This window comes from Mixophyes fleayi, chromosome 5 (assembly GCF_038048845.1).
Source record: "Mixophyes fleayi isolate aMixFle1 chromosome 5, aMixFle1.hap1, whole genome shotgun sequence".
NCBI classification, from domain to species: domain Eukaryota; kingdom Metazoa; phylum Chordata; class Amphibia; order Anura; family Limnodynastidae; genus Mixophyes; species Mixophyes fleayi.
The window spans coordinates 262,164,754-262,182,104 of record NC_134406.1 but is presented as its reverse complement, the minus strand read 5'-3'; the positions used below and the strand labels follow the sequence as shown (position 1 = coordinate 262,182,104).

The window sequence follows — 17,351 nt, the reverse complement described above, 5'->3', positions numbered from 1 at the left end:
TTCTTATTTAAGTCTCCTGGACAAAACCATGTTACAATGCAAGGGGTGCAAATTAGTATTCTGTTTTGCACATAAGTTAAATACTGACTGTTTTTTCATGTAGCACACAAATATCAACTTTAAAATTCAGTGTACAAATAAGCTATCAAGTATTTGTGTGTTACATGAAAAAACAGTCAGTATTTAACTTATGTGCAAAACAGAATACTAATTTGCACCCCTTGCATTGTAACATGGTTTTGTCCAGGAGACTTAAATAAGAAGTTTCTTAAGTTAAGATCCTTAATGAATCAGGCCCAAAGTGTAACTGTTACCTATTATTTTTCATTAAATTAATTAATATCGCCTAATCATTCGCATAAAAACAATAGACGTTACCTATTCTTGTTTTATCAGCGCCGACATTGAAAGCGCCGACCAAATTCTCTATGAAGAGCCGGACAAGTCTGAAATTAAGTCTCCCGATGCTCCACGATCCGTCCACCAGGATCACTATGTCTGCATTGGCTGGAGTTTTACAAGAAAACTTAGCATCTAAAATTGAAAGGGGAGAATATATTATCAGAATAAAGTCATTACTTCATGGGAGTCACAAAATTTTACATTAAAAATTTACAGGAGATTTCCTTATAGGTGATCTGGTGTGCAGATGGAGCAAGTGATTAAGACAATACAAATCTACCAAAGTAGTAATAAAGATATAGTTCAAAAAATGACTAGGCTTAAAATTATAATTCTGTGGCTACCAAAAATTGTATATGCCCAATAAAAATCTGATGGAATTGACAGGATCTGCCAGTGAGTGGCCAGTTTAGGAGATTAGTTTGTGACTAGGGGTAGATTTATCAATCCTTCTAGAAAGGAAAAGTGGAGGTGTTGCCCATAGCAACCAATCAGATTCTAGTTGTCATTTATCTAGTACATTCTAAAACAATGATAGCTAGAATCTGATTGGTTGCTATGGGCAACAGCTACACTTTTCCTTTCTAGAAGGATTGATAAATCTAACCCTAACTGTTCTCGGCAGACAACAATAAACTTAAAAGGAGAAACGTCAGAACTAAGACAATAAATATAATCAAAACATGTTTTTTCTAATTAAATAAACTGCAATATCCAATTTTTTACGCAAATACACAAACTTTTTAAAAACGTGATAATTCTTGGTTACATAGCATAAAATGATGTTTTGCTGCAGTTAAAGTAGATTTGTTTTATTAATACATAAAATAAAAGTTGTTAATGTGAAACATTTCGATGGAAATAAAAAAAGTTCATATTGTAATTTTTATAAATAAAACTTTCAACGACCTTCCAAGAATTATAACACATATGTAATATGCAGACATTTTGCCACGTATTTTAATATCAATTCCTAAAAAAAAAAAAAATGGTAGTTATCAATATATTAAACTGTCCAGGAGTGGTGTCTGGCGTGTTGAAGGCCTTTTGGGGTATTAAACATTTAAATCATTCATAGATATTTGCTTTTGGCTGCTCCTTTCGGGTGAAATTAACCAGCATTTCAGGGTTCCCTAAAACGGAATAAACAAGAGTGAGTAAAGAAGTAATATACAGGGTTAGCATCACACAGAGAGGGCACAGACATATTTAAACTGCTTCTCTATCACATCACTGTCTGTTCCATCCATCTCATTGTCAGACACATCCACTGTAAAGGGATAATTGAACTGCAGACGTCAGCTTCCATGGAGACAGACTGGAAATGCCGATTTTTGAAAGTCTGAGGGTAAATCTATGTCTAGTACGAGGATTAAGTCAGAACTGAGCAGCAAAAGGAGATGTCTACTATAAATGAGGTTATAACAAAGCTATAACACACAATAAAGCCTTCAGTGGTTGTACGTATGGCTATTCCAGACTCAGAGCTGCATCACAGTTACCTAATACATGTAGTGGAGGAAAGACCTGAAGCTCTATGGAGGTGCCTCAGGTTACCTGGCTGTATGTAGCAGACACTGTCACAGAAAGTACTGAAAGTCTGTCTGTGCAATTATTTATTTAAATATATTTATTCACCACTCCGTTAGATAAACTATAAGTGACTGTTTTAAAAAATTTATGAGGTGTGAGGCTAATGATGGCCAGGCTAAGTAATAGATTACAGAGCGCCAGGCTGCACCATAGATTACAGAGTGTCAGTTTGAACCATAGTTTATAGAGTGCCAGGCTAAACTATAGATTATAGAGTGTTAGGTTGAACCAAAGATTATAGAGCGTTAGGTTGAACCATACATTACAGGGCGCCAGGCTGAACCATAGATTACAAGCCACTAGGCTGAATCATAGATTACAGGGCGCCAGGCTGAACCATAGATTACAGAGTGCCAGGTTGAATCATAGATTACAGGGTGCCAGGTTGAATCATAGATTACAGGGTGCCAGGTTGAATCATAGATTACAGAGTGCCAGGCTGCACCATAGATTACAGAGTGTCAGTTTGAACCATAGTTTATAGAGTGCCAGGCTAAACTATAGATTATAGAGTGTTAGGTTGAACCAAAGATTATAGAGCGTTAGGTTGAACCATACATTACAGAGTGCCAGGCTGAACCATAGATTACAGGGTGCCAGGTTGAATCATAGATTACAGGGTGCCAGGTTGAATCATAGATTACAGAGTGCCGGGCTGAACCATAGATTACAGAGTGCCAGGTTGAATCATAGATTACAGGGCACTAGGTGAACCATAGATTACAGAGTGCCAGGTTGAATTATAGAGTGCCAGGCTGAACCATAGATTACAGAGTGCCAGGCTGAACCATAGATTACAGAGTGCCAGGTTGAATCATAGATTACAGGGTGCCAGGTTGAATCATAGATTACAGGGTGCCAGGTTGAATCATAGATTACAGAGTGCCGGGCTGAACCATAGATTTCAGAGTGCCAGGTTGAATCATAGATTACAGGGCACTAGGCTGAACCATAGATTACAGAGCGCCAGGTTGAATTATAAATTACAAGGCGCCAGGCTGAACCATACATTACAGAGTGCCAGGCTGAACCATACATTACAGAGTGCCAGGCTGAACCATACATTACAGAGTGCCAGGCTGAACCATACATTACAGAGTGCCAGACTAAGCAATAAATTACAGAGTGCCATGCTGAACCATAAATTACAGAGTGCCAGACTGAACCATAGATTGCAGAGCGCCAGGCTGAGCCATAGATTATAGGGCGCCAGGCTGAACCATAGATTACAGAGTGTCATGCTGAACCATAGATTACAGGGCGCCAGTCTGAACCATAGATTACAGAGTGCCAGGTTGAATTATATATTACAGGGCGCCAGGCTGAACCATACATTAGAGAGTGCCAGGCTGAACCATAGATTATAGTGCACCAGGCTGAACCATAGATTATAGTGCACCGGGCTGAACCATAGATTATAGAGTGCCAGGCTGAACCATAGATTATAGAGTGCCAGGCTAAACCATAGATTACAGCGTGCCAGGCTGAACCATAGATTACAGAGTGCCAGGCTGAACCATAGATTATAGTGCACCGGGCTGAACCATAGATTATATAGCGCCAGGCTGGACCATAGATTACAGAGTGCCAGGCTGAATAATGGATTACAGAGTGCCAGGAAAACTATAGGTTACGGGTTTCCATAGAATTTGGATTTAGTGGGACTACTCTGAATCATGAATTTACTAGACTGAGACACCCTGCATTGTCTGTACCTCCAAGATGTATTGAAACATATTTCCTTTCTTATCATCCCTAGTATTAGTGAAGGCTTTAAATTGCGATTTTAATGTTATATAGCACTTAAACCTTTTTGGAGTGTTAATACATCGATACTGCTTTACAATGGCTGCTATTTAAGATCTGAATGATTTTGTAAATAATAAATAACATCTGTATAAATAGCAGTATCTAATGCGTTATACTGATCATGTCGGTGATCTTATAATGTGCTTTATGGGAAATTGCAGCTAATAAAGTTACAGTTTTTAGGCAACAGTCATATTTTAAAGGGGGAAGGTTCAAAAACTTGTCATAAAATTGCACCAGTCATCTACACACGATGGAGTCAACAATTGTGTGAGCTGGGTCGTATTTAATCTGTCAGGTTAGGGTCACACACAAAGCAATTGTTGGCCAAAAAAACAAACCAGCTGCCAATATCTGTACCTGTGTGACCAGTACTGCAGTCAGGGCCGGATTAACCCTAGGGCTAACTGGGCTACAGCCCAGGGGCCTATGGCATCCAGGGGGCCCTTGAAAGTGCTCAACAGCATTATTGATGGGGCGGGGGCACCACCGGCGCGATCAATGCTGCTGAGCACTTTCACTGCGGTCCTTCCCCAACGCGCTGTAGTCTCCTTACTGAGGAGATCTCGTGAGTCTCACTCTCACGAGATCTCCTCAGTAAAGAGAGCATACAGCGCGCCGGGGAAGGACTGCAATGCCAGGAGACGGAGGTAAGTGCCTTGGGGGCGGCTCGGATCACGGGGGGGCCCTCACGGGGGAATGGAGGCCCCCTTAGCCCAGGGGCCTCCATTCCCTTAATCCGGCCCTGACTGCAGTATATATAACTTCCTGATAAGAAGACGTTTCCTGTCCATTCTCTTCAGTTACAATGTTTGGGGTTGGAATGATTACACTGTTTTATGAGAACTGAACATCTTCTATGTATCTTCTCATATTACTGAACCAGAGTCATTGTTACAATATAAGATGTAGGAATTCTATAATTAAGTTGCTTTGGCGGTAATCCTACAAAGTTACTACAATAAACAAGCCTTGAGGCCATTCTCCCTTAAACAGAGACCAACTTCAAAACTGTATATAATTTATATTTATGTTTCATAATATCTCTAGAGGGTATAACGGTATAACTGTTAGCAGCTCTTTCAAGTGATCAATTGCATCATTTGTACTTCTCAGGATCAGATCAGGTTCTCATACAGAAGGCAGCAATGTAATGCTAAAGTTATCCTTGCATGCCCCAAAATTCCACCCTCCACCCTCTGTCCTCCCAGGTCTGTAATATTAAAGGGACTTCTAGGAAATAATCTGCAGACATTATACAGTTCTTATGTCATGAGTGGGTTCTCCTGGGCTAACACCGGAACCTTGACTGTGCCATGTAATCAACAGTGAATAGATATTTTTGTTGCTGAAATAAATGTATATTCACAGTGGAGCTGCAGCTGTTATCACTGTAGATTTTCTCACTTAGGTCCTGATTCAAGTCTGATCATATATTGGCCGTAATTTGTGTTTGAAAAGGACATGCATTGTTCCGTCCACATTCACATCAAAGCACTTCTTAAAATACGTTACGATTTGAGCAGAGGTGGAAATACGCTCCGTATAAATAGTACTCTGCGCTTTACGTAGACACACTTAACAGACCGAAGTATACGCATACCCACATGTACAATCATTTCACATCAGAACACACGTAACGGTTATTATATAATAACAACTGCTAACAGTATAATAATAAACTGTTTTTCAAATTGAATCCATTTTTTTAGTTTCATAAATTATTTAAAATTAACTAACAATTTAATTGACTCTTCAATGCTCAGTGTGTTTTGAAAATAAATCTTAAATGCACACAGTTATTATGTGATAGCTGCTGTTTCGCAGACGTGTAATTTTTTAATCAAGGATGATACAGTGTTGGACCTCCCTCGTTCCATCCGTCTCTCTCCTACTCTGTGCTCCTTCAAACGTGCACTCAAAACTCACCTCTTCCTCAAAGCCTACCACCCATCTACTTAACCCCCATCTCCTCCCTTTAGCTCGTCCTCCCTTCTCTCCTCTTGCCTCAACTGGCTCCTCTTGTGCCTGGTCTGTTTACCCTCCCTTAGGATGTAAGCTCGTATGAGCAGGGCCCCCTCCCCTCCTGTCTCCATACCTGTTCTTCTGCTCCGTCTTTACTGCATATGACTAGCCGGAGTTTCTGAAGTATTGGTACTTTTTGTTCATTGTTCTGTATGGTTTCACCCTGTATTGTCTACTGTTAGTACTGTGTGCGGCGCTGCGGATACCTTGTGGCGCCTAACAAATAAATGATAATAATAATAATATCATCTAGCACTTTCACCTACCTTGTAGCAGGTATAAAATATACAGATGAAAACATCCATACTTGCTATAAATACAGAATTTGAAGTTCCTGCTTCTGGTTTAACACCATTATTGTACATGGTCTAAGTTAGTCCGACCCTTTCCTCCCACTCAAGTCATAGGGGATCGTGTCAGAAGTGTATAGATATGAGTTACCTGCATTTGCGCTCATTGGTGTAACGTCCATTTCTTGGCGGAATCGCTCAAGATATGCTATGCAAACATATGTACATGACTTGAATCAGGCCCCCAACATCAATTATTTGTCAGTTTTCATATGTTGGCATCATTAGGTCGTGTAGTTACATTATTTTCACTAATGCTGGCTACACACGAGCAGATTTGTTTGGCAATTTAGTCATTTTAGATCAAAGTGATTGGTTATTGTCAAGTGTGTTTGAGGAGTCACAAAACATTACCATTGCTAAAAAAAAAAAAAAAAAGAATCAGATCAGAGATGCGACTTTGTACATGGTATATACGATTATTCGATGCCCACATTGGCTAACTGATGGTCGACAGAGAGGAAATCATGGAGACACATCCTTTGTGACGTAGCAGAGTTAAGTTTGACCCGAAGGGGTATATTTACTAAACTGCGACTTTGACGAAGTGGAAATGTTGCCTGTAGCAACCAATCAGATGCTAGTTATCATTTTGTAGAAGGAAATAAATAAATGATAACTAGAATCTGCAAATCGTCCTTCCTCTGCTGAGCCACTCTGCCAGTTTTTACATTGGTTGACTGTATTTCAACGAATCCAATATACAATTCTTCTACTAACATACAAGGCCGTCAACAAAATTGCACCGACATACATTTGCTCACTTGTCTCAAAATATCTCCCAACTCGACACCTCTGTTCTGCACAAGATCTATGTCTCTCTTCCGCTCTCATCACATCCTCCCATTCTCGGTTACAGGACTTTTTTCGGGCTGCACCCACTTTGTGGAATTCCCTCCCTTGCACAGTAAGACTTTCCTCTAGTCTTCAAACCGTCAAGTGTTCTCTGAAAACCCACCTCTTCAGACAAGCTTATAATATTCCTCAACCACCATCTTAATCTCCCCTATTACTACTCCCTACACAGCTAACACAAGACAACAACCCTCTGACCAACATTGCCACACACACAGCCCACTCAATACTTTTAACTTTGCATTCCAGCTGGTCCAATGTGCAATATGATGTAGCACATGTCCTTGTGTTTCAAACTCCCATTTTCCCATTGATTGTCAGCTTGCGAGCAGGGCCCACTTACCTCTCTGTTTGTCTGTATTACCCAGCATTGTCTTATTAAAGTTTGTTCCAAATTGTACAGCGCTACGGAATTTGCTGGCGCTATATAAATAATTGTTGATGATGATTGGTTGCTATAGGCAACATCTCCACTTTTTCAAACCCGCAGTTTAGTAAATCTAGCCCTAAGACATTTTCACACTGCTGGGAGCTCTCAATTGATATGAATAAAAGTGATCTTAATAATGACCAATGCAGTGCTAAAGACAGGTGGTGGTTAAGTAAAGTTAATAAGAACAAGATATACTGTAGATTTCTAGTAATTTTTTATAAGCTGGGTACACACTAGAGAAATTGCATGCAATTATTGTGCAGATCTCACGATTCAGGCTGGTTTGGTCAGATATCGCATTAGTGTGTATGCTCCCACGATCATGTATTATCATACCAACACACATCACATTTGTTGATTTGGTTTAATAAACTTCCTAAAAATCACAAACAACAATGGAACGATGTCGGGCAAATGTGGCAGTGTGTACGCACTCACTACCAGCAGCGTAGGCAGATACCTGTAGAGTGTACAGAGTCACAATCTTTTCAGCAGATGGTTATGACAGATGAAGATCACAGATCTAAAGGTAAATCGTGTAGGTGTGTACACATGAATCTGCATGATCATCGGGACTTTCAGTCATTGATAAAATCGTTACAGAAATTGCATCTATATAATTTTCTGTAGTGTGCACCCAGCTTTAGAGTTAGACTTTCATAGTCTGAAAATCTGCCTTGTAATAGAGTCCTGGGGGTAAATGTATCAAGCTGAGAGTTTTCCGGCGGGTTTGAAAAGTGGAGATGTTGCCTATAGCAACTATTCAGATTCTAGCTATCATTTTGTAGAATGTACTAAATAAATGAAATCTAGAATCTGATTGGTTTTTCAAACCCGCCAGAAAACTCTCAGCTTGTTACATTTACCCGCTGAACTTTTCTCTTCTCCTAAAGAAAGATGTACTCTATATTCTGCTACTACTAGGGGTCTAGAGAGCGTGATTTAGTGACCCAGTGTCTGGAAACTGCTGCCCTAATCCTAATTCTACCATCATTTTTCAATGAGTAAACCATTATGAAATGGCCTAGGAAAATCATCAATTGTCCACCATAACACTACATCTGCTGTTGCCCTTCTACAAAATGTTGGCTAAGAGGCTGCGATGAAACTTCTGCGCTGGGTCGAAGAGCGTCACCAAAGAAACTGTGAGCTCCGGACAATGACTGATGCACATTGTGTGGAGGAATATGTAATTTGATCTCATTTTCTGCCTTCTGGTTGAAAAAAAAAGCATATATTTATTTTAACCTTTCTGCATTTGTGTTGGAGATTTCAGTTGACCATTATCAATTCAGTTTGAAAAGATAACGGTCTGAGCTTTCATATTCACTTCCCTTTAATATTCACGACAAAAAAAACTTGGCAGACAGCCAGGACTAATGTTACTTTTTAATATTGTTACAACAAAGTTGCATCTTTCTTCATAACAGTAATTGTACTGCAGGCAAGCTACTTAAGTCATTATTATTATTATTATTATTATTATTATTATTATTATTAATAATAATAATAATAATGATGATTATAATAATAATAAATAAATCTGTTTATATATATATTCATATTATATAGTGCCAGCATTCTTCATAGAGGAGCAGCAAAGGTTTATAAATCATCTTATTATCGAATTAAGGAAATAAAATACATATATATTGGACACCGAATTGCAGTATCATCCACATTATTTTATTTATAGTTTATATTATGGAAAATGTCTTTGTTAAAGCGCTACATGCCTTTTAGTTTTTTAAAAAGCAAACCTGCTTCTGTATATATATATATATTCTCTATAGTACACTCAGTTTATAGTTTAATGATTGTCTTTAAAAAGTGTAAATGGAATGAAGATTAATGCTACGTTATTATAAGGTTCAACTTTTATAGACTGAATATTTGCAGTCACAGAACAGCTGTAAGACTCATCATGGATCAGTGCAGAGGAGCGGGGCCACATGGCGTATTTATATATATATATTATACGTCTGCCAAAGAGAACAGAAGGGCAGAAACTCTGATCTGCAATCCAAGATTTCACTGCAAAGAATTTCCAAATTTAAAGAAGAATTCTCCGAACGACGTGGAAAGTCAGTTTCCATCCAGCCCATTCCTGTGCACTAACGATACATTGAACCTTGCACATTGCTAATGCAAAGATGCCTTAAAACCTTAATTAGTAATGATGCATTGAACCTGGCTTATATGTATTATACAAATACAGCAAATCTTGTTTATTTCTATGGCAAAGATCCACTGTACTTGGCTTATGTCACTTGTAATGGATGCATGGATTGCTAAATGATAAAGAAATCATTTATGAAAAAGTAAAGAGAATGACTGTGGTTTAGTAACTACAGGATAATATAGAACAGCGCATGTGTAGTATGACTATGTTCCTCTGTGTGCGCATATCCTTATGTCTTAAATCTTTGTCTTCTGCCTTCTTCTTACTTCATCGATTCTCCTGGATTTGCTCTTGTTGACAGCTCTACAGACTGACAGTGATCAGCGTTTCTCCATTTCCCATATTCAGAATGACTGGCTGTCATCATAGCTGTCACATCTCATGTTTCTCACTGACCTAACCCTAAAATGCTGAAAGCACTTTCTTTTAAAAAAAACAAAAAACTACTACGATTTCTTTACATTATTGCAACAATTAAAAAATATATTGCGGTGAGTTGAGTAATATACTGATTAGTTTCAGTTATTTTTATGTGTGTTGCTTCTCCTCTCTCTCTCTCAATTCATATCTTAAAGAGAAATGTATGATTAAATGTATGATCTGCCTTTACTTTCAATGTCACAGACATTCTAACCATTTGATGACATTAAGCTGGTGGCCCTGCTTGTGCTGTGAGGCCATATACACCGATCAGCAACGACATTAAAACCACCTGCCTAATATTATGTAGGTCCCCCTTGTGCCCCCAAAACAGCTCTGACCCCTGGAGGCATGTGTGCCCCATGGACTCCACAAGACCTCTGAAGGTGTCCTGTGGTATCTGGCACCAAGACGTTAGCAGCAGATCCTTTAAGACCTGTAAGTTGCCAGGTGGGGCCTCCATGGCTCAGACTTGTTTTTCCAGCACATCCCACAGATGCTCGATCGGATTGAGATCTGGGGACTTTGGAGACCAAGTCAACACCTTGAATTCTTTGTCATGTTCCTCAAACCATTCCTGAGCAATTTTCTCAGTGTGGCAGGTTGCATTATCCTGATGAAAGAGGCCACTGCCATCAGGGAATATATACAGTACTTGGTCTGCTGCACTGTCTAGGTAGGTGGTACGTATTAAGGTAACATCCATATGAACGCCAGGACCCAAGGTTTCCCAGTAGCACATTGCCCAGAGCATCACACTGCCTCCGCCAGCTTGGCTGCTTCCCAAAACGATGCACACGCTTCTGGCCGTCCACATGATGTAAAAGATAACGTGATTCATTAGACTAGGTCACCTTCCTCCATTGCTCCATGGTCCAGTTCTGGCGCTCACATTTCCATTGTAAGCGCTTTCGGCCATGGACAGAGGTCAGCAAGTGGACACTGACTGATCTGTGGCTACATATCTCCATCCGCAGCGAGCTGCAGTGCGCTGTGTGTTCTGTCACCTTTCTATCATAGCCAGCATTAAGATTTTCAGTAATTTGTGCTACAGTATCACTTCTGTGGGATTGGACCAGATGGGCACGGATCAATGAGCCTTGGGCACCATGACCCTATCGCCGGTTCACCGGTTGTCCTTCCTTGGACCACTTTTGGTAGGTACTCACCACTGCATACTGGGAACACCCCACAAGACCTGTCGTTTTGGAGATTCTCTGACCCAGTCGTCTAGCCATCATAATATGGACCTTGCAAAGTCGCTCAGATTCTTATGCTTCTCCATTTATCCTGCTTCCAACACATCAACTTCACGAACTGACTGTTCACTTGCCAAACTTTGGCAGGTGCCATTGTAACGAGATAATCAGTGTTATTTACTTCACTTGTTAATTGTTTAATGCTGTGTCTGATCGGTGTATAAACGGTGGCACAAAATAGCGGTCATGAACTAGCGCAAGCAAACGTAAGCTCCTCCCCTTCCATGCAGGAAGGTCCAGTGGGGGGAACAGGAGCCTCCCATCTAGGTAATACTAATAGATCCCTGCAAAATGGATCTAATAATAACTGATATATTACTCTCTATTATTAGTATCTACATGGGAGACCTATTACAGTTTCAGGCAACTCCTCAAGTTCTCTCCTGTTAAAAAGAAAAGCTAGAAAACAAGGTGGGCAGGAATAAAAATAAGGTGAAACATTGGACCACAGGTCCTGGCTCTACAACTACCGACAGCCTGGAAAAAGACAGTATCTGGCATCACCATATTTGTTAATCTTCTGGGGATTTGACAATTGCTTAAAAAAGTAATTACTGCCTATTTGTCATCATCTAATCCCCAGAAAATAACAATACATAACAAATAAATACATTACTAAAAAATAAACTAAACACACAACACAAAAATAAACACACAACACAAATATAATAAACACACAACACAAACATAAACATACACATACAAAGAAAAAAAAGATTATGCCAGACACATCCAAAGTGCAAGAAATTATAATGTTGATTCCAGTTTACTGGACTTTGCAATAATTGACCTCATATTATTCTATTGTTATATTTTATATATATATATTATCATGATTCCCTCTGGATTTGCGTTCATCTTGAGCCTTCGGATGCTTTGTGTCACTGGTTTCGTACTGCTCTTTCTTTATAAATTAACCGTCATTTAAGGACATCATCAAAGTTTCGTTACTAAACTCTCCCCCGTATGCGTTACTCTGCTCTCCAGCAATCAGAAAATTACATCTTTGTCTTTGATCTTGTTGGGTTACAATTCAGCAGTCTTTGATCTCATGCTCGTAACATTTAAACCCAAACAATAAAACCTGCTGTCAAAACAAGAATAACTTTACACCTTAGATAAACACTTTTCATTTTCACGGATGATTTTCACTTAAACATGTTAAGTATTAGAACCTGCAATTACCGTTCTGTTTATGTAATAATACAATGAAATACATTATATAACATCTATTTATAATTGTTAACTGGTTGCTGACTGTTATAGCACTTTAACTATTGTGGTGAGTGAAGTAGGAGTATGAAAGGGAGAATGCTTACCTACCTACTTACCTACCTGCTCCTACTGTCAGTCACTGTGCTACAATAAATGCAAAAAGAAACATGAACGATTTGTGTCTACCTGCACTTTGTTTGAGAGTAATTACTGCAGATCACCCGTAGATAAGTGATGTGTTAGTGAGGACAGGGCTGCATGTGACAGGGGCAGTGACATGATGTGAGGAGGGGAATGGAGGCAGCAGGAAGCCACAGACTGAGAGTTATATAGTGGAAGGAGCAGGGTCCTCCAGCAGCACAGAGTATATCAGGAGATGAGTGATGTGTTAGTGAGGACAGGGCTGCATGTGACAGGGGCAGTGACATGATGTGAGGAGGGGAATGGAGGCAGCAGGAAGCCACAGACTGAGAGTTATATAGTGGAAGGAGTAGGGTCCCCAGCAGCACAGAGTATATCAGGGAGATGAGTGATGTGTAAGTAAGGACAGGGCTGCATGTGAGAGGGGCAGTGATATGATGTGAGGATGGGAACTGAGACAACAGGAAGCCACAGACTGAGAATTATATAGTGGAAGGAGCAGGGTACCCAGCAGCACAGAGTATATCAGGAGATTAGTGATGTGTTAGTGAGGACAGGGCTGCATGTGACTGGGGCAGTGACATGATGTGAAGAGGGGAATGGAGACAACAGGAAGCCACAGACTGAGAATTATAAAGTGGAAGGAGCAGGGTCCACAGCAGCACAGAGTATATCAGGAGATGAGTAATGTGTTAGTGAAGACAGGGCTGCATGTGACTGGGGCAGTGTCATGATGTGAGAAGGGGAATTGAGACAGCAGGAATCCACAGACTGAGAGTTATATAGTGGAAGGAGCAGGGTACCAAGCAGCACAGAGTATATCAGGAGATGAGTGATGTGTTAGTGAGGACAGGGCTGCATGTGACAGGGGCAGTGACATGATGTGAGGAGGGGAACTGAGACAACAGGAAGCCACCGACTGAGAATTATATAGTGGAAGGAGCAGGCTCTCCCACAGGACAGAGAAAAGTCATAAGGCTTCTATTTTAGGGGATTGGGATGTCAAATGCATCTTTATATAACTTGTTTTTCCAATCATCTTAGAATGTATTGCATTAGCTCTTACAACAATAAGAAGCACTCCGTACAGAACATACAGTAAATACTGCCAGTCCTGCCCTATAATGATTTATCCGCTGCTAGTAGGGCTACATATAACCATGTGCTAACAAATGCACCCAAAATAACCACAATGTTTAAAAAATTAATGAACTTTTAATGATCTATATAAGGCAGGGACATTGAGAGAATGCCGTGCACTTACTTTCACTGGACAGGCAACATGGCCCATTAATCTGTCCATTATAGTCTAACTGTACCTTGTCTTCCCACTTTGTTCCCAGATTCCTGACCTTGGCCTTTTACCTTATTTCTGTTCCTTCACTTGTGATCCCTGACCCTACAACACACAATGAATATCCTCTAGAGCGAAGATTACTAATCCAGAGACACCTCCCGGACCAGTGTCCCTCTAGGCTGCACCCTTCCTTATTACACTCCTTGACAGTTGCCAGTTTTAATAAGATGTTTTGAACGTGGGAACTTCTCATTCAATCATCACTCCGGGGCATTGAAGATGTCAGAGTGAGAGTGACAGACTTGTAGTGTTCTTCATGTACAGATTGGTGGAATCACATTTATATGTCCAGAGGTGTCATTACAGTTCTGAAGGGAAAGACCTAACATTTCTTCCTTTGCTATAATGGTGGAGGCGGAGAGAATACTCCATCTCATTTTACAGAAAATAGTGCACTATGCATTTGTGCAATAAATGAAACTATACATAGGTGATAAGTACTATATTTCAGCAATTACTGTAAAAATAACTGTAAATATTATTATAATCTGAAACCACTATCAGCATCTAAATCACATTCCCTCCAGTTATTTAGCATTAAAAATAAGCACTTAATCAGTGTGGGCAGACATGGGACAAACTAATGGGACATTTTAAGAATGTACCTGTCTTTGTTAATCTCATTGGAACTTTATTCTACCTTTCTGACTCAGTCTGTTCTTGGTTCACTTCCTATCTCTCTAACCGCTCCTTCTCTGTCTCTTCCTCTGGCTCCTCTTCCTCCCCTTCCCCAATTCCCATAGGAGCCTCTCAGGGCTCCGTCCTTGGCCCTCTGCTCTTTTCTTTGTACCCCTTCACTGGGCGGTCTTATCAGCTCCATCGGCCTCCAGTACCACCTCTATGCCAATGACACTCAAATCTACCTCTCTTCTCCTGTCCCCTCCCCTTCCATCCTCTACAAGGTGTCCTGCTGCCTCTCTGCCAACTCTTCCTGGATGTTGCAACATTTCCTCAAATTCAATATGGCCAAATCTGAGTTCATAATCTTCACCCACTCTAGAGACTCCTCCCCTCCCACCCTCTCCTTCACGATTGGTTCTACCATCATCTCCTCTTCACCCTAAGTCTGTTGCCTGGGGGTCACCCTTGACTCCTCCCTCTCCTTATTCCCTCACATACAATCACTTGCTCAATTCTGCTGCTTTCATCTCTGAAGTATAGCGCGGACCAGACCCTTCATCTCCACCGATACCAACAAAACTCTTATCCACTCTCTCATGATTTCCTGCCTGGATTACTGCAACCTCCTCCTTACTGGCCTCCCCCACACCTGTCTCACTCCTCTTCAGTCCGTACTGTGCGCTGCAGCTCGATCTACCTCTCCCGCCGGTCCTGCTTTACCTCACCTCTCTGTCAAGGTCTACACTGGCTCCCCCTCAGCTGCAGAATCCTCTTCAAACTCCTCACCCTCACCCTCACCTACAAAGCCCTCTAGCACCACTGCTCCAAATCTCTCCAACCTCGTCTCTTCCTATACTCCCTCTTGCCCTCTACGGTCTTCCAATCACCGCCGTCTCACCTCCCATCTGGACACCATCTCTCATTCCTGCTTTCAAGATTTCTCCCCTGCCCAGGGCCATCTTAACAACATTATGGGCCCCCGGGCAAAGCAGAGCACCGGATATAGATATAGATATAGATATATAGATGTATACAGATACAGATATAGATATAGATATATAGAGATAGAGATAGATAGATGTACTTGCTCAGTGACCCTTGAAGGTTTTTTTTTGCAGGTTTTTCTCTTTTGCAGGATTATTTATTCTCATTAAGAGCCGTGCCTATGGGGCCCCCTTGCCCGTGGGGCCCCCGGGCAGCTGCCTATCGTGCCCAATGGAAAAGATGGCCCTGTCCCGTGCTGCCCCCTTCTCTGGAATGATCTCCCCCGTGCTATCAGGCTTTCCCCCAGCCTGCCTAACTTCAAACGCTCCCTCAAAACCCATCTGCTCAGATTATCCTATCCTTCCTCCATCTAACCCTGCCCTCCTCTAACCCTCTTCACTATCCCTCTACACTCACCATACTCTACCTCCCCCTCACTCATCCTCCGCTCCTTCTCTCTCACGTTCATCTATTCCCTTACAGTCCTTGTCCCCTCACCCTATATCCCGTCTCTGTGTCTCCTGTCAGTCTCCCCCTCACCTTTAGATTGTAAGCTCCCTTGAGCAGGGTCCTTTATCCTCACGTCCTCTTCCTCTTACCTTTGCCCCCCGCTCCCCCCTCTTTTCTCTTTTGCGTCACTTGACTCCTGACGCTGTCTCTCCTCTTCTCCTTTGCCTTGGCATCTCGGTCTTTGCCCTGATCCTGTTAGTGGCGCCCAGAATAGTGAGCACAAGTTCAGTCTTCTCTCTTCACTCCCCACCTCCCTCCCTCCCCTCTCTATCTGTGCACTGGTCACTTCTACCTCTCTGCCTGTGCACCTACACTCTGCTGAGTTTGTACTTATTGTACTTATTGCACTCTGTCTCTGTTCTGCCTGTATGCTGTGTACTGTTACCCTGTACTGTTATCCCACGCTCATTGTACGACCCTTTGTGGCGCCTCATATATAAACGATAATCATCATCATCAACGTCAACATTTATTTATATAGCGCCAGCAAATTCCGTAGCACTTTACAATTAATAATAATAATAATAATCTCAATGGATCAATACTCATAATTTGTAGAATTCCCCAATACTAAAATGACTGATTCTCTTATGAGATCAGGGAGTCTGAGAAACGGAATCAACAGACAATGAATTTATCCGTTCTCTTATTTCTTCAAAACCTGAAAATCAATATCCTGCAGAGAGATCATACAAATCACCAGGCAAATCCCATTGTTTATAGATATTACTTGTCTGACTCAGAATTGTTTAGGATTCGCCTTCCAGGTTTGCAAGACGGTTAAGTCTGAACGTCTCTAAAGGTGAAGGGTAGCACATTTTAGCAATCATTTAGCACATTTACTTACTCCAAGAACCAGAGGTCAGGTCCTCCCAACATTCCAATAAGATTTCGGCGATGTTACAGTATCAGATGCTGCCAGGAGATGACTAAGCCGTCAATGCAGCGTTATACTCTATATGTAATCCCCAATTATTTAACTAGTATCTCTCCCAGCCACAGTCAGCAGCAAAGTATCAGTAAAATGAGGATCACTTACGATTCTGCAACTAGTGACATAATTGTTCACTAAGATTTCTGAATGACCATGTGCGGGTCCAGGGGCGCACGGAGGATTGTCGGGGGGGGGAGGGTTTCTCCCCGCAGACCCAAAAAAAACAAAAAAAAAACAAACCCCAGAGAGAGCTGCTGCGCA

At 41.1% G+C, this 17,351-nt stretch overlaps 1 protein-coding gene across 4 annotated transcripts in view; it reads right to left on the bottom strand.

Annotated features, from left to right (window-relative positions):
* The window catches only part of COL14A1 (collagen type XIV alpha 1 chain), a 134,002-nt gene that overhangs the window by 82,529 nt on the left and 34,122 nt on the right, over positions 1-17,351 (bottom strand). For all 4 annotated transcript variants that reach the window (XM_075214011.1, XM_075214008.1, XM_075214012.1 and 1 more), the window contains exon 6: positions 379-534. In XM_075214011.1, coding sequence (XP_075070112.1) covers positions 379-534 — 156 coding nt within the window. The remainder of the gene's footprint in view (positions 1-378; positions 535-17,351) is intronic.